Source organism: Bremia lactucae, linkage group LG14, assembly GCF_004359215.1.
Source record: "Bremia lactucae strain SF5 linkage group LG14, whole genome shotgun sequence".
Lineage (NCBI taxonomy): Eukaryota > Oomycota > Peronosporomycetes > Peronosporales > Peronosporaceae > Bremia > Bremia lactucae.
Genome location: NC_090623.1, coordinates 1,572,075 through 1,590,887, shown reverse-complemented (window position 1 = coordinate 1,590,887; position 18,813 = coordinate 1,572,075). Strand labels below are relative to the sequence as shown.

Here is an 18,813-nt window from a genome sequence, read left to right as displayed (position 1 = left end):
TTACATTTATTAAGAAGAAGTTATTCTTTTGGCAAGCTTGTGTTTTATCCTTGCAACAACACAAATAATAAAGGTTTCGATGTTTGGAAAAGCAAATCAGATAGGACTAATAAATTTATAGGAGGATTTTTAACGGTTCCCCTCATACAGCAGTTATACCAATTGTAACATGCAAGCAGTATATTAAAACATTAATCATCGCTGAGCAAAAAGTATTCAACTTTGCAAGATAGAATCGCTTTATCAAACTTTATCTCATGACTAGAAGCAAGTAGTGCAAACAACGCATACTAAAAGATGCCATGAAGCGGCTCCTCTTTATTGCGCCCAGAATGCCATTCTTTCTGCTCAACGCCTGCAATATCCCTTTTCTTATACAGTGCGACTGGCGCGGATCGAACGCTGCGTGTTGGTCACCGCAGAATGTCTCATGGTTGGGTGCCCCGCATTAATACGCTCAGTAAATGCTTTACTCGCGTATGTGTTATTTGTCAAAATGTAATTCACAGCAAACTTGATTACATCAAGCGGGAATTGCCATAGCAAAGCCCAAAGCCAAGCTATAAGCGTGTAGCCACCTCCACAGCCAATGACAGCAATACGGCTAGTTGGAAAGCCGCCAAACCCGATCCAACCAATTACTGACGCAACAATTTGGGCGAACACAAACGCGATAAGCAGCAAATTGCATGGCTTCTCAGCAAAGAACCAATTGTTGCTACCGGCTGTGCGGGTCACAAAAATCACAGCCTGACCTGAAATGGACACTTGTAGATACACTAGTGACCGTAAAACCCCTTCCTTACGCTGTATACCAGGGCCAATCATTTCATTGTCACGCGTCCACGTTTGATTCCAATTGCTAAAGCCCCACACATAGTCACAGAAGCTCACCTCGTTCGTGAGAGGCACTTCATTATTGCCGATAAAGGTAACACCATTGCCCATTTGAGCTGCGGTAAATACGTCGTAGCTGCCCTGGTAAGCCGCACCGCCAAATCCTAGAGTGTAAGAGTACACGAACTGATTATATGCGGTCTCGGCCGAAGGCATCACGTCGTTTGGAAGGTAATTAAGATTTACATCTGCAAGGTCTTCGAACAGCTTGGAACGCGATTCGTGATTCGCTTGGTACTGCGTCCAATATGCGTCAATAACACCGACACGGAAATTGCCCACGTCAGACAAACTTGCGGATTGTGGAACCGTTCCTGACGTTTCGCCACATCCAGTATTATTGTTGTTCATTGCACAGACTTGGTACTGGCTCTCGAAAAAGTCATGACACTCGTCCTTCATGCAGCCCGAGCAGAGGTTCTCTACGCCAGTGCTATCAAAACCGCTCGAGTTGTTCGCGATAGCGAACAGCACGATTGTAGACAGAGTCAGCCATAATCCAAAAGTGATTGATGAAATAAACACCTCTTTAAGCTTCCACGAGTCTGGATATGGAGAAGCAATCACATTATCTTTTGAAATGGTCAGAATTGTACCGTCATTGAGAATGGCTAAAATCACCACAAGGATGGGAGGGAAATACCAATTCCAAGCAACGGTCAGGATGCCAAACGTAAATACAATACGCACAGTCATGGCTATCGAGTACATGGCATAATTCTTCATGCGCAAGAAAATCTCCCGACTCAAACGAATGGCAGTAATAATGACACTTAATCCAGGTGAGACGAGCACAATATCAGCAGCAGCACGAGCAGCATCGGTCGCATCATCGACGGCAATACCAATATCAGCCTGAGCCAACGCCGGAGCGTCGTTCACGCCATCACCCGTCATACCCACAACTTTATCCAATGACTGCAAATGCTTTACGATTTCAAATTTGTGCTCCGGGAAGACTTGAGCAAAGCCATCCGTATCATAGATCATCTGGGCCAAATTCAGTCCAGGAGGTGGTGCAGTGTTAAAAAAAGAAGTGTCAAGGATGTTCGTCGGCATTCCTAGTTGTCGGCATGTCTCCACGGCAATCGCCTTCTGGTCCCCCGTGACCATTTTAACTGCAATGCCAAGAGCAATAGCTTGTTTTACCGTGTCAGCCGTGTCGTGACGAGGTGGATCAAAAAGCGGCAAAAGGCCAATCATTTGCCACTCGCATTCCTCAACGGGAACGTCACCACAGTGCGAGATACCCACACCCAAACCACGGTAGCCGCGGGAAGCAAACTCATTAATGCGTTCCTCAACCTCCGTGCGTAAGCTTTCAGCGTTCACGTCCATATCAAGCACGACTTGCGGTGCCCCTTTCACGGCTCGAAAGATTTCACCTGTCCTGTTGTCCTTGAGCTTTGCAATCGTGCGTTTAGTCGTAGGGTCAAACGGCGTATAGTGCAAAAGTGTATACTCTTCCCACATCGTGTCCTTGCCCGGGTACGAGTTGTGGCATACGATATCAATCGCCTCATTGTTCTCCGTACGGGCCGACAATGCACCGTACTTGAGAATATCCCCTCCAGTAAAGTTGTTGTATGGAATCAAGTTGTCCATGTCGACAGAGAGTTGATTTAGCGTAAGCGTGCCCGTCTTGTCCGAGCACAGTACTTCCATTGACGCCATTTCTTCAATACACGTGAGGCGAGTGACAATAGCGTTCTCCTTGGCAAGAGCCGACGAACCAATAGCTAACGTCACAGACAACACTGTAGGCATGGCCACAGGAATACCTCCCACAATAAGCACCAGAATATTGGCTACACCCAAGCAACCGTCCGTCACGATTACGCATGGGTTTTGAGACGAACGACCTGCCATCTGTACGAGCAGCTCCACCACGCACCAAAACAGAATGGACACCATACAAAAGTTACCCACTGTTGTCAGCACCATCTGAAGACGGCCGTGTGAGTCCGCAGACGCAATCTTTTCAGCCGCACGGCCCAGGAATGTGTTTACACCCGTACTGGTCACAACAGCTTCGATTTCGCCCTGTTTCACCACAGACCCCGAGTATCCTTCATCGCCTTCCCGCTTCGTCACCGGCAAAGACTCACCAGTCAGCGATGATTGATCGACTTTGACTGAGTCGCCCTCTAGAAATTTAAGGTCGGCAGGAATAACGTCACCAAGACGTACACGCAATACATCACCGGGCACCAAAAGGTCTGCCGGGATGTTTCGAATTTCACCGTCACGAAAAACTTTCGCCTCAGGTGCCAGTTCACCCATTAGTGCCGACACAGCATCGCCAGCCTGCATTTCCTCAAAGTACCCGATGCATGCGTTCAGTAACAGCAGGAATAGAATCAATGCAAAGTCGGGATAATCCAGCAGCACAATCGACAGCACAGCAGCAACTTCCATGGCCCACGACAGCGGATTCCACATGAAGCTTAGAAACAATGTCAATTTATTAATCTTCTCTTCGGGGAGTTTGTTTGGACCATGCTCCGCCAATCGCTTCTCAGCTTCATGGGACGTCAGTCCTTCACGAGACGTCTTGAGCTTGTCCAGAGCTGCGTTAAGCGGGATTTGGGCCCATTGAACCTGGCCAACTTCGTTCGTGAAGTTTTTGACGTCGTCGGGTGTCGCGAGGGACATGTACGAGCTGCCAACAGCATTGGCCATACTGGGTGCGTTTCTCTAAGCCGTGTGACAGTAGGCAAATTGCGGAATGACTTCCCTAAATTGAGGCAATGGTTTGCGAATGCATTTTCAGTAGCCAATCAGAACGTAAAGCCTTTTGTGTAGGGCTTAACGATAGTGGAATTAGTACTAAACGAGGTAACGGCTCACAATCTACAATCGGAATTGTGGCTTTTTGATTTGTTTCATTATGCTTCGGATGTGTTTTTGAGCCCTATGCTTGCAATCCGGTGCATCTATTTATTCATCAATATGAACTATCAAGTCATAATAATAGACATTTTCAATTTATCGAGCGCCTATCCACAACGCCTGTCTGATGGTGTAATTTTGGCGCTCGGCTCAGATAGGACCTAGCCGAGAAATATGAAAGGGTTTACTGGGTCAATTTTGATACATTGATGGACATTTGTGCCACAACCGCAGTTAGTGGAGAAACCTCAACAAATTGACCTCTTATCAGCTGATTCTTCTGAACCCTGGGTCAAGCATCGGTAGCGCGTAATCATTAAATGTAGATGCCATTATATTGGCATTTGCTCATGTTTAATAATTCAAATTTGTATTGTTGCAAAACTTGCAAAACAATTAGCAATTCACAGCATCACAAGCGAATTTTTAGATGTATTTTAGTGCAATTGCTTCGTTTTCGACTGCATTAAGCGCAAAATAGCGATGCCTTCGCTTGAATGCCTATCTGCGACTTATTTTGACGTCTGTCTGCGTCACTGACAAATGAGGACAAGACACATTTTGAATAGTAGGGTTCACAGCATCTCCAAAGACACAACAGTGTCGACTGAGAATTTCTCTTGTCCTGCGGGGCCATGAGACCATATCGGTAATCAGATTCCGAAGGGCGCACCACGACGCTCAATCGCTTGATATAAAGTGCACAATCTATGCTGGCTCTAAAATTGCGTAGGGATGAAAAGGCTGACGTCAGTGCTTGTGTGAGCCGCGGAGAAAAGGCTGACGTCAGGGTTTGTGTAAGCCGCGATTTTCGCTACAATATGGTTCTTAAGAAACCTGATAAGCAAAAATTTCAGTTTATGGTGGAATCGTAGTAAGAATTAATACAAACAATGCAGAATCAAAAATTTCAAGGAATCGAGTTTTGAGAGTGCCGAATTAAACCCTGAGAGGGTTTAGAGTAGTCGTAACGTTGGGGGGTTACGGCATCATTTTTGGTGATGTTTGACACTAACAAAGCTAAATTTCACAAAGGTACTACCACATATTCGCAAGTCTGAGGATTTTTAGCTGTGCGAGTATCAAGATATTGGGCACTAGCAAAGCTGAATCGCTACTCGTGCACGTCTCGTGCCTTATAAAGAAAACATTAATTTATAGTATTGAAATTAACTACAAAAAAGCTGCTGCTGACGTTGAAGGGGGGGGGTAAATGTTTTGACAGATTCAGATCGCGGCCATGCAATGGATTGTAAATGTCTCACCTCGCATTTCGACAAGTCCTCATTGACGCACAGTACAGTGACTTATCACAGTGATAATTGATAGCCCCGTCACATAACATGGTATCGTGACAGCGAAATTAAATCAGTAGGTTGTTTGGAGATGTGACGACAATAATGTAGACCTCATTCTCTTCTGCTTGGGATTTTGAGCGGTCCATAGCCCCTTTTTAAAAACGCGTAAGCTAATCCATTTTTTACAATAGCACTGACTTTGCCGGTCGGGCTTTCCGTGAGAAATTCTCACTCGTTGCAATGGTCATGAGCTAGAATCTTTGCGACGCAGAGGTCTGCACCGCATATGTTAAACAATACATTAGCGACATAAGCTTTTTTTTCAACTCTTGTACAATGCCACATCCTGTATAACGCTTTGCCGCTGAACTACCTTATCATAGCCGGTGGCCTCGAGGACAAAGCAATATACACGTCTTTATCGATTGCCACGTATGAGTCTTGATTTGTGTCATGTTGAATTTATTAATTTTCACAAGATTCTGCGCAGGTTCCATTGCGAGCAGTTGTGCTGTATTTAAACGGTGTAGCGACATGTTGGACAAAGGCACGTAGAGCTACATAATAAACGCACTTGCATTCAACTTGATCAAGCTCGAGCAGAACTTACAGAAAGCCACCACGAACAAGTTGGTTGCGGGCGTCTTTAGGCGCCAAGAATATTAACAGAGCCTTGGTCAAAGTATTTTATATATGAAAACGATTTACTGCAGCATGAATGACGATTTAAGCCGCCGCGATTGCGTTACGCTCTATGGGCGAATAATATATTCCGAATCGAGGCATTGACTGCTCGGCTGCCATATTACTCAAGGCAAAATCTGCGCACGAATTTCACTTCACGTGAATATGTTTGAAGCTGGTGCTCCATCCGAACGCTTTGCCAGCAGCTGTGGACCTTCACGTGCCGTCAGTGCTTCCTCCGCGATAGGAAGTGCAGTTCACCGTACAATTCGGTAATGTACTGCTGTTGTTGATTTCAGAAGCCGTAATTCTTGGTAGCAATCTGCATGGCCAGGAGCACCATTCATTTCATTATTGAATTTGCGTCTTATGAGCTTTGCTGCGTATCTGGTGGTGCATGGTATCACCGCAGAATTCGTGCAACTTATAGACAATTTGCGACGCTGCATCTTGTGCCTTAAGTATGCTTTAAATATATCTCGTGAACTCGAGCGTAGTGACGAATGGTGCAATAAGCGAATACAATTTCCACAGAGCTCAGCAATGGTCAGGTTTCATGTCGCGTTTGCCAAAATTGTAAAAGTTGGTCCAAGTAGTCATTCGATTCATTGTATTTGAATGCTCGGGACTGCTTCTGCCAGTCGAATTCGCGTTACTAAAACTTTAACGAAACCTATCATCGTAGTAGAGCTCTTGCTTACTATTTACTTAGAGCTACAACTGCCTTACGAAGAACATATCAGAGCTTTTACTTAGTGGCAGAGCTCCTACTTAACAGATTATACTTTGTATAACATAAACATTTTTTATTGATAAATAATAATAACGATTTCTTAAGACAGCAGCCGTGCTATGCTTACTTGAATTTGATTGTAATGCTTATTTAAGTGCGCACGCCGCGACTCGGCGCGCTCCAGCTCTACTTCGTATCTCTATTCTTCCGAATACCGGGTTGTCAAAAATAACAAAAGGTTTTTGTGTGCCACATCGGAATTTGTCATGCCCTGACAAAACGTCATGCTTCAGTACTTTTCCAGTGCTTCTTACAAAGAAATTTCGTGGATTGCCTCGTTCATCTATTCGCTTCAATAGGGCACAAACGATATCGTCTTTATTAAAGTTATCGCGCCTAAACCGAAGTTGCTGTTGACTCTCAAAGCTTGGGAAGCTCGTTCAGCTTCTCTATTCAAATGGGCGATTGTGCGGATGCGTAAAAAGAGACACGTCCCGAAATGCTACTCCATATTTACATTGTGCTAAGATATGTTTATGCTTGAGGCCACGGTCTATACAGTAACACTGTAGGCTTCTTCATGCCGAGCTCGGTAAGAATTGTAGCCATTGCACTTCTATAGAGACAAAATTGGATGCATAGCTACTAGCATCGCCTAGCTCACTGGAAACTTCCATGATAGCCAGCCTTGAGACACGATTTTTGGCAAGCACTGTTACTTAAAAGTAAAAAAAGAAATCTCCGATGGAAGCTGCCTTCCACAGGTGCAACAGCCACTGAAGTCCGCCGCGAAAGATTGATGTTACCTGGGTGCCAAAGTCACTTTACGACGTAAAATTGCTTCTCTGACATGTGATACGACCGCTTGTCGCCATCATCATATGCCACAAAGTGTTCGTACGTTTCTTCATTAAACTCCTGCACAGTGCCTTCGTACCACTTATCCTTGGCCCACTTCACTCGCACACGTTTGCCCACAAGTCGTTTCGGGTTGTCATCACTATCATAGAAATGTTCAACGACGGCTTCTGGATCTAAGATGTCACGGATTCGCGGTAGCAATTTCGTAATGGAGCGGTCAATCGCCTTGATAAGCCCTGAGCTCAATACACTTACATTTACCCACGACGATGTGCTGTTAGGTTTAACCAGAACAGTCTTGCGTTGTTGCAGATATCCGTCTACTCCACGATGAGCCACGAGCCACTTCTCCATCCACACGCAGCTCTGTCGGTTACTACGCAACCAATGCGTTACACCACTGTGGCGTTTTGAAAGCCGCGTAAGCATGTCAAGCGACGTCTCTGTAGCCTTGTAGTAGCGTTGCTGTGATGCCATGACGGCAACAAGTTTCGTAAGGCCTAACGTAAGGCGCTCGTCAGCCAGGGAATCGCGAATTTTGAGAAGTGAATTGAATGCACGAAAATATGACTTCACATCGTGATGATCCTCCACTTTAATGCCGTGCACGATTTTGTCCAAAAATGCCGCAGTGGCACGCTGACTTTCCCAGCAGAGATGACTTATAATTTGCTCTAATGGCTTCGTCTCTTTAGTGTAGTGATTTGCTCGTTGCGTCAGTAAAGTTATAAAGCGCTCGTTAAAAAGCACATCGCGGTCTGCTGGTAAGAGTTCTACAGAATCTTGAGCTAAATGAACAGGTAAAGTTGAAGGTATCGCACTATCCGACACGATATCAATAGCCGGAGGCAAACTGTATCGAAGTAGCACTGATAATAGCTTAAGAATCGTGACGCTGAGGTCAATTCGTTTAAGAATTTGCTTCTGCTTGTGTTTTTTCATTTGCAACTGAAATAATTGTTGCGTACTTCCAAGACCGGTAAGCAAGGACACGATTGCACCAACCACACTATTTGTCACGAGGAAATACCCTTCACTGCTTCCAGCCCGCACGAATTCGTAAATGGTGATAAAGTATTGGTGATGCTGGTGAACAGGCACGGAGAGCAGTGAAGGCATGAGCTGGATAACGAAGAGCATGAACTTGAATGATGGGGGCACTTGTTTATTATTGCCAACCAACAAGTTTGATGCTTTTTTAGGTGCATTATCGTTTATTGTCGTGTTTGAGATCGTAGCAATCGCCACTAACAGCAAATTTGCCATCAATTCGCGAATTTCTTGGTGTTTATTATAGACCAACAGCTCCAGCAGTAATGACTCATTTGCTTCCATAGTTGATAGAAGCCAGCGGCTACCTGCAACATCGGAGTTGTAAAGGGATTGTAAGATATGACGCCATTCCAAAACCTTGGAAACATATCCCCCCTGCCACAATGTGCCAAACACAAACTTCGTAGCCACTTGCAAAGCCTCAAACCGAATTTCAACAGCTTCGGAACGCGACATCAAACCAGAATTATTAGCGCTTTCAAGTCTCTTGAGGCAAAATTGGAGCAAATTATACGTAAACTTAAGACTTCGCGCATCATACAAATATTTTTCTCGCCAAAACAATCGATTTTCCATCGCAATAAGCTTGCGAATCGGTTCTGGGGCAATGATCCGGATAACTCGACGTAATTGTTCGAGTTTGGCAGCCGCTCGCCGCTTTAGTCTCAAAATGAATGCTAACGCGAGCACAGTGGCCACGAAACTTACACGTGGGGTGTATTCATGGCTAACAATTTGTAGCTCGGGAGACACTCGAGCATAAAACAGCATAAAGCTGCTGCGACTTCTCATCCTGAGCAATGGTGCAGACTTCATTTTTATTTGTTCTGATTCTGAGGAAGGGATGTGTGGTGATTCTTTACCTCCAAAGCACTCATCTGGAATGCGAGCTGCGTCAAATGGAGTCACTAGCGTGTCGTTGAACTCATACCACTGGTCATTGTCTCGTGGCACCTGCTGATCTCGCAAGAACGAATAATAATGTCCCGAATGAGCCGTGCCATTGTGTACAACTGTTCCAACTAGCTCATACTTTGAGTATTCTGGAGCTGTCGGTCTGCCATCTTCGATGCTATCAGCAGATGTGCTTGATCGAATGTTGTGACCAACAGGTTCATCATCGACGGGTGCTGCTGATCGCTTTCTGCTTTCTTGCTGACCTTCTTTAGTATAGGGGTACATGTCTAATTTAACAGGGAACTCAAACCGGTCATGGAGTTTGATTTGCTGCATCTTCTCAAAGTCAAATTCAAAACGCTTCAAATGAATTATCAGGTAGGAAGGCAGCTTCGAAATCGAAATTCGCTTATGCGTTTCTAGCGTCACTTTTGTGTCTGTTTCGTTAGCATTTTCGATATTATTCACGCTTTTATTCAGGACGCAACTTTCCCACATGTAGCTCACTTTTTCACCTTGTACCCAACCATCCAGTGATTCCTTTAAGTTCTTTCGGTCGCGAATGGGCACCGATATGAAATGAAATGGCTCGAAGCGTTCACTGTATCGATCGCCTTCAGCGATGAGCTCATTGCTAAATTCCCCACCAAAAAATTTGTCTAATATGTTTTCATCACTTGTGTAAGGCTCCTCCCCCTTTGCACTAATGCCATTCATTTCCGACTCGATTTGCTGAAAAAAAGAAGTGAGGAATTCACTAGCGTCCTGCTGAACATTTAAACTTATCTTCTCACCGTCACACGACTTCATTGCTCGAGTAAAGGGACGCGGGTTATAGTAAGGCTTTGCACTTCCCTCTAGGTGAGCAAATAGCGACTGAAGCTCATAGATTAGGTTTTTTACTCCGTTGCCACAATCGCTTAATTCAAGGCGTAGTACTTGCCGACGGAAGCGTGGCATCATAAAGAAGCTCTGGACTATGGAGTTAAGGTAACACGTGCATCCGAGATTCTTGAGACCCACATATTTTCCGCGCTGAATCAACGCTTCTTTTTTCGACTTTGAATTCTTCCGTTTATGCGGCGAAAGTGTCGAGGTTGCAGCCGAAGGCTCTCGGATAAACTCAAGGGTGTGTTGATTCGTCATTTGCGTTAGCAGAAAGCGCAGACCACCATTATTTTCGATTAAAAGCTCCATTAAGAGGTCAAATGCAATCTTTCGAGACGAGTCAGTATTGCACTTCGGTTGTCGAAGGTAATACTGGGATGTGGAATATGTCTGGATATCAAGTACTGCACAATCTCTATTATCGCTTGAGCTAATTCCATTAGATTGCTCATCCGGTCTAGCAAACAGACATTGGTTAAACAACTCGTGAATCATTCCTTCTTGGTCATGAAGCGCCGATGCTACCATCTCACGCAAGCTGCGGTTTCCACCTGGTACATCAAGAGCACTATCGACAAGGATAGCTGGAATTCGCTTAATTATCGCAAGCAGCACTTTTAGCGGTCCCTCAAGTGGTTTTTCCTTGGCAGATGGAACATTCTGGTGATTTAATGCTGGCACAGCCACATCCAGTTTTGTTCTCCCGTTTACGACAGTTTTTTTGTAATTTGCACAAATGCCTTCATCATTATTTTCAAACTCCTTGATTCGACGACTTAAAATGTTACAAGCTGGAAGAATCGAGAACTTTGTCAAATCTTCTGCACTTGTCACGAGCAAAGTAAAAACGTTATAATATTCTTCGGTATTAACGGGTCCCGAATAACCTCCCAAAAGTTGCAAGAAATACACGCAGCAAGCGTCTCGATCATCTTTAAGCTTATCTCTCGTGGTAGATAGCGCAGCAATTACGCTGGCAGCCATCAGTCGAATAGGCTTATAACGGCAATTTACAAGACAATGCAATATAATGTCACCGTGACCAAAGGGAATTTCCAAAAAGACCTGCGCCCCTTGGTTACCTACCAGTGTACATGTGGCAACACAAGATAGTAATCGTAGCATCAAGTTAGCACCACACGGCAATTTTTCGGCATTATCCGAATCGTCAACGTGCGGGTGGGTGCATACTTTTAAAGCCTCCCTAAAACTCTTTTTCTTTGTGACAAGTTGCTCTTTCTGAATCGGCATACACAAAACGGCCTTGTCAGAAGCCTCATCGGTATTCTGAAGTCTTTTAAGTGTTTTCAAAAGTTGATATGTCAGCTGCCGGAAATTTTTTTGATTGGCATTTCCACTTACTTCTTCTAATTTGGACTCGACCAGAACGAAATGGCGGAGTAATTTTAGAATCTTTGATAAGCACATCATATAAAGCGCTCCTTGATGAAATGGCTGATGCATACTTGACCAAAGCACAATTTTTTCAAGCTGTGCTAGCCCGCCAAGCTGAATAAATGACGCGCTCCACGTGTTAGTAGCGCCAATTAAGTCATCATCACTAGTCACGCTAGCGATACCAGTGCGTGTATGGCTATTTTCATCCCGGTTTTCGCTACTGCTTTCGTCACGACAAAGCGCAAAATATTCAACCAGCTCGAGTTGGTACAATAGTTTGGGGAAGCATTTGGGATCCAGCAATGCATCCCAATCGAAAGAGATAGTTCGTTTGCGGATAGACCCGTCAATGGCTAGCATACCATTCAGTGTACGAGTCTGCATTTCCATGGCATTATTGGTTGGCAACAGTTTAAGTATCTTCCATGCTTCTTCAGCGACTTGATCGTTGAATGATAGAAAGTTGAACAAAAGTGTGACCCACGTCTCATTTTCTGAGATTAACACTTTGATTGCGTGACAATCGCTTTTCAGACAGCTGTTTTTCCCAGTTCCGCTTGAAGCAACAGCATTGACTCCAGCTGCGCCATAGAAGTCGAAATTGCTGCGGTACGTTGGTCCATTGGTGTCACTCTCTATTTTTGACAACAGAAGTACCTCGACGTAGCTAATACGCTCACGCACTGTGCGATGCGTAGGAAGTATTGCCGTCTGCGTCAACGACAATGCTTCTGAAGACGTGTGCGGAGAATCATCAAACACACGCGCCCTCTTCAATGTATAATTCTCGCGTTCATGAGAAGTAATTTTTTCTTTTGCCGAATTTAATATGCAAATTCGATCAACTGAATGACCCGTATCCTTCGCTATTCGATCACGCAGTCCTGACACAAGCGATGTTCTCATAAGGTGATATCGGAATGGTGCTATGAATCGACCATTCTGTGTTCGAACATAAACAACCAGCTCCTCTAAATCATTGTGTGTTTCTTCAGTAGCACTATTTTCTTGCGTCTGTGCGGCAAATTGGTATAGAAAAGTGCAAAGCAAAGTCAATAGACGAAGCACCTTGCGTATCCCCATATGATCCAATGCAGTCTTGATGTTTTCTTGCAGCCTCCGAAAACAATTGTTGACGAAATCTTTCCAAACCTCATATCGCCTTAAATTTGAACCGACGTGAAGGTGAAGGTAAATGAGATAATTTATTGCTTGACAGCTTACGCTTGCGTTCTCTGCACACAAAGCCACATCATAGAGCAAATTAAGGCCTTGTAAATCCATGGATTCTATGACAAACAGCTCAGCATCATTCGAGATAAAAGACGCCCTCTGTTTTGCGATACTCCCAGCAACAGACATACGGCTTAACGTAGTGTTAATGAATCGGAACAGCCGCTCAAGTGCCCAGAAAGCTTCCTCACCTACCAAACGCATGTCCAAACTGATTTGAGATGTGCTTTCAACGTACTTTGCTATTGATTGTGGCCTGATCAAAGACTGGAAAATTTTGGCGACTACAGCTACAGTAAATCCTGCGTGGCCAGGATATGCTTCATGCGTGCAACTGTTTGGATCAGGAATAATCAACGTGAGCCACGAGAAAAAAATATCCCGTTCTTCCATTGTGTTCTCGGCGCCATTAAAACATCCCCACAATCGGTTCAACGACTCTAAAGGCAATTCTAAGTCCGAGTGCGTTACGAGATACCCGAGAAATGCAAAACGCTTCCTAAGTGCATCCAAGTACGCAGGTTCAAGCCGGCTTCTGACATTGGATTGAACAAAGTACCCAATTAATGCATCGACGACTACAGAGACAATATTGTGCACCTTGTTTAATTCTTTCAGAAGATCGCCAGACATAGTAGAAGCAAGTTTCGCTTTTACTGATAAACCATCCACGACCCGCTCAATTAAACTCATAGACGTCTCCACCAGCAACCCGGACCTGATATTGTCAGCACATTTGTGCAAATAACTTTTAAGCAATTGTTGCTGCTCTTTTCCTGGAGTCGATATTGGGGGAGCAGCGAAAACCCACAGCCTTTGAACGTAATTTAACGAGTCAGCCATAGCTATCTCTACTCCGATTTGCATTGATTGATGAAGCCCTGATTCGCCATCACCCGAAGTTTTAGGCTGAAGTATCGCATTCCAGTAAAGAGTGCAACACAAGTTTACCACTTTATTAAGCACTTCTAGATCTTTTTGAACACTGGTGCTGGGTTTGTCACTTGAACCAGACGCAGCACAAACAAGTGACGTGAGTGATATCATTTTACAACTTCCCGTCTCTGTATCAATGATCAGCTTGGAAGCGATCATAATTACCCGCTTAATAAAGCCTACTATGAGCTCGTCGTACTCTTTTGACGGAACTTGCGTCAAAAGCATCGTGACGACATCCATCATATCAGCTGGAAGTATACCACAAAGAGTGATTAAGATATCAAATAAAATTATTTTGCCAGATCGAAGCTGACTATGTGCTACTTTCCACATTTTTATAATGTGCTTCTCCGTTAACAATCCATGGGCGGCAACAAAGCCAAATATTTTCTTTGATCGTTTCAAAATTTCAAGATGTGTACCTGATTGAAGAGCATATTTATCACACCTATCTCGGTCTCCAAGTATGACCTCTAAGATGTCTGAATCCGTCAGCCACTCCACAATATAATTTGTGCACAGCCACTTCGTCGTAGGCTGCTCGCTTGCAGCGATGGAGGATACATTCGAAAGTTTGGCGCTCATGGATGACGTCATACTTGTGGCTGGCGCGGTAGATTTCGAGATATTACCTATTTGCCTTTGAAGAGCATCCTTTCGCTGCGCCATTGATATCATTTCGTTTATACGGGCAATACCCAGTAAACGTTTGGATAAATACGGACAGCAAAGAAACTTTTTCGACAAATCTAAATGAAAGATTTCAATTGATTTTGCGAATCTCTCATCTGGAATATCGACACCAAATGTGGCAGTCCTCGTGTCAGGCTTCAGATCAGCGCTACAGCTTTCAAGCAACTGTACATCTCGACAAATCAATTCTAAGATACCCACTATATGGCCAATGAGTCCGTCGTCAGTTTTCAGCTCCTCCCCACTCATGCGCCGCAGCCGACAAAATGCAGCATTTACGAAGTGCCAAAAAAAATCTTCTATCTGAACTTCAATAGTCGAGCGAAGCCTACTTGAAGCCGAATTTCGACGCTGCTTTTGTTGCACGAGGCATGGCTTTGCTCCATTAAGGATTGTGCAGTACAGCAAAACTTCCGTCAAAGCGATCTCTGAAAGTGCAAGGCGATCAAGAATGAGCTGAAAGCCTCCAGCTTGAATAAACAGGTCAACATTGTCAATAAAGTACAACGAACGGCATGGGTGGCGTACAGGAATTGCGGCAAGCGCATCAAGGCTAACCAGGTACGACGTGTACACAAGACGTTGATACTTTTGGGATGTGTAACTTCCTGTGTACTTGATATAGAAGAACAGGCACGAGCTATGGCCATTAAGGATCATGCGCAACAGCGACAACAAATGATCCTCTATGTGTTTTGCGTCATTGCTAAGGATACTGGCAACGACATTTTTGAGTACGTGCTGATGAAATGCGTTCATTTCGTTTGCAAGATCACTTGACAAAAATGTAGATAGCAGCGATTTTTCAATAAAAGGGAGGAGTGACCCCAATAAGTATGTTTTTTGCCTCTCTCGGTCGTAAAAGTACTTGTCGAATTGGTCCCGAGCGTGCTGTAAATCCATCATATTGGCGTGCCACATACCACCTTGCTTTTTTAAAAACGGATACGCCGGGGTCATATAGAAATTGGTAAATGTTCCTAACTTAGCCACTCGATTACGGCAGGTCGAAAGCGAGAGAAATTCATCGCGTCCTTTATTCCACGTCGAAATATGCACACGAATCTCTGAGGGCGATTGCTGCAAGATTTGGCCCACATTCCACTTGTTGGACGACAGTTCCTTTATTTCGATCCAATCACCTGCCTTCTGATTCAAAATAGACCATTTCGAGCCTAAGCAGTCTTCATAACTTAGTCTTCGAAAACACAAATAAGTCCGTAGCTCCACTACAGAGGGCAGGGACAACGTTAGCCGCGACGATTACAACAATAGTAAGCATTACAGCATACCCCCGGAACCATCGGAATTAAGCAGCGGCTCGTCTAAGCTCTCGTAACCATCCGGCACGTCCTTCAGGTCCCTCACAACTCGAATGTGTTGAAGAGGCATAAGATCTTGTTTCGGAGCCGAAAGCGACGACGGGGTACGGAACTGGGAGGCTTGATACCACAGATAACGACCGTTTTGGCGGTCGATGGACTTGTCTAACTTGATCCATTCACCTTCTGGACCATCTGGCGGAAGCTCGTCCTGAATAGATAGCTGCATGATGGCCAGTGGGACGATTATAGTTTCACAAGATGGTAAAAGTGTCGTTTCGGTCGACAATTTGTACCAAAGATACGTGTGCGGTGCTACCTCGGCAGCTACTCCGTCAGCAGTCGTCACGCGGTGAAATCCATTTCCTGCTGCAAGCGCATTCCCATATGTTACCTCGAGCCCATCCACAAACCCGTAGTGCATGCCTCCGATTCTCTCGGGCACCAGAGTCCGACGATTTCAATGCGGAATTACTTAGATGCGGCAATTACTATAAGGGTGCGACTATTGCCTTAGACGTTCTGACTATTGCGACAGATAAAACACCTCTGATTGGCTAAATCGATTCTTCTTATCCCTAAATATTGAAACAATAATATCCTAACGCATTTTCTTGCTATTCCTCCCGAGTCGCGCAATCAAAACAGCTTTTAAACACATAATGGATTCAAATTACACTGAAGAATTTGATGTCAATGCTTAGGACAAGCTCCCTGCAGCAGACTTGTCGAAGTCACTTATAATTCTCGCTAAGTCATGGAAAAGGCGTCGAAATTGCGCTTAAGTACGAAAACGTACAACGTGGCACGGGAAGGGAGCTCTGCGAGCGACAGACAGAGAGGTTGGGTCCGTCACACCGATAGAGGCGTCCGGTGCGCGCGTGCAACGGAGCGGAAGTCGGTCGCCGTGAAGGAGCGGCGCACCAATGCGACCCGGGGTCGCAGGCGAGCTGACCCCCGCTCCATGGGATTATCCGGCACGTGTAGCCCCGTACTTAAGGTGGCGGATAGCCGGGGTTCGTACGCAGCTGCGATGACCGGCCCCGGCGCTCGCAATTTCAATGGCGGGGGTATCATTTCTTCGTGCACCCTCGTTAGCACATCCGAGCATACCTCAGAGCATTTCACCAATGGATCTGGCGCATATATCTCGGCTCCTAGCACACCAAGCGGTGGCGTCCAATGCTCGCCGTGTAACGGGGCACTACGACTTGTACTGCTTCAGTACAAGTCCACTTCGCACTGCTTCAGTACAAGTCCACTTCGCACTGCTTCAGTACAAGTCCACTTCGCACTGCTTCAGTTGCGAGTGGTGTTTATTTCACGTACACTAGTACGTGCAGAGGAAGACTTCTCTTTAAGGCAACTAGCTTAAATAGGGTTAAATGAAAACTGTATTAATAAAATTAAGTTTCTCTTCTTTCTATCTGTTGACGCTAACTTAATTATAAACTAATACTAAACATGCAATTGAAATCTTATCGTATCTTATCTGCCTCTCTCTTTTGTTTACATCTACAGTTGATTAGTCTGCGGGATAAATAAATATAATGGTCTATACCTATTTATAAACATTACTTTATAAAGTAATATCATCCAAATATTATCTACCTTTTAGATAATATATTAAATAACAACCTTTCAGTGTTAATTTCATGTAACGATACACCCCGTTACATCACCCCTCCCTTAAACGACAATCACTCTGACTGTCATTGGATGGAGTGGTCACTATGTGAATACTTAATTTAAAAAATGATTTGATTGGTCAGAACCATTATTTTTAATTCTATCGCATGGCTAACAAGTCCATGTGAAGCGCGGCGCCTTCGGCTGCGGTTCGTGCAGCCGCGGGTGACGCACCGTTATCGCTTGCGGCAGACGGAACGTCTGCCGTAGTGTCTTCCACTCGCGCAACACTAGATGTCGCGGGTGCACGTGGTGATTCTCCACGTGAATACGACCCCTCTTTGGAGGTCGACTACGAATACGAGTCCGACGAAATGGCCGACTCGTGGAGAATAGAATAGTCGCCTGATATACGTCAGGCGGCTGACTATGAGCCTTCGAATGAGAGGGCTCATTCTGATAGACGAGTTAATAGTCTATTTGGATCCGACGATGAGGATGATCCCTCATCGCCCGTTCCGTCTCCCGTACGGTCACCTGCACCTGTTTCTGTGCAAGGTGATGACGATGGCGTAAGCCATCGTAAAAAAAGTTTTTGAGGTGCCCCTGCTTCAGTGGGTACCACTCAGAGGAGTAAAGACAGTAAACTGCCTCATATCGCCCCTGAAAAGAAGCCGTGGCTTTTGCCAGAACGGCTAATCAATAGCTTGTCTGGAGAGACTATTCCTCACTATAAATATCCCTTATTTATTGCGACAAAGCTTCACGGCCTTGATCCCAGCGCGAAGAACTTTCGCGCTGAAGAAGATTTTTATCTCGATGCTTTTCTTAAACATCGATGGTTTAGTGGCAACAATAAGCGAGATAAAATCTCGCTTATGCAAGCCTGGAGCGCGTTCATTCGCAATGTCAAAGACATTGGACGCAAAGCCTGGCTTCAAAAACTTAACGCGAATCGCATTAAATTTGAGAAACGAACTCCAACCGGTGCAAAGGATAAATTGGATCGGTTGTCACGTGAGGCTGGGCTTCTATGCCTCACGTGGTGTGATCCCTATCCGTGTTGTGTTGACAACTCGAAGAGGGTAAAAGGGGATGTCTATTCCCTTTCTTCGCCCTACGGAAGGGCTCGCATCTCTATTGAGAGACGGGATGCGATTGACGTTTTGCATTCGATTTACAAGCGCCAGGGGCGCGTGTTTTCCGATGAGCCTTCTGAACCATCGGATGGGTCGCGTCATACTGACGGACGAGGCCCTCAACGTCAGCAACCAGCTGGGAACGAGGCTCCCAGCTGTCATGTGAAGGTGGATAACCACGCCAGCGAACAAGATAACTCGTTCGCTGCCCCTTCACATCACGGTGGTTCTGGATACGTTCCACAAGGAAACGTTGA

The 18,813-nt window shown here is 45.0% G+C and overlaps 2 protein-coding genes across 2 annotated transcripts; both read right to left on the bottom strand.

Annotated features, from left to right (window-relative positions):
* Positions 1-158: 158 nt before the first annotated feature.
* On the bottom strand, positions 159-3,579 carry CCR75_000410 (uncharacterized protein; the record flags this gene model as incomplete). Its single annotated transcript, XM_067958518.1, has 1 exon — positions 159-3,579. One exon carries the CDS (start codon positions 3,577-3,579, stop codon positions 373-375), a length of 3,207 nt encoding a protein of 1,068 aa, XP_067816409.1. The 3' UTR covers positions 159-372.
* Positions 3,580-7,323: 3,744 nt separating this feature from the next.
* On the bottom strand, positions 7,324-16,212 carry CCR75_000411 (uncharacterized protein; the record flags this gene model as incomplete). The annotated part of the gene is made up of 2 exons (XM_067958519.1): positions 7,324-15,695; positions 15,759-16,212. 2 exons carry the CDS (start codon positions 16,210-16,212, stop codon positions 7,324-7,326), a joined length of 8,826 nt encoding a protein of 2,941 aa, XP_067816578.1.
* Positions 16,213-18,813: the final 2,601 nt, after the last annotated feature.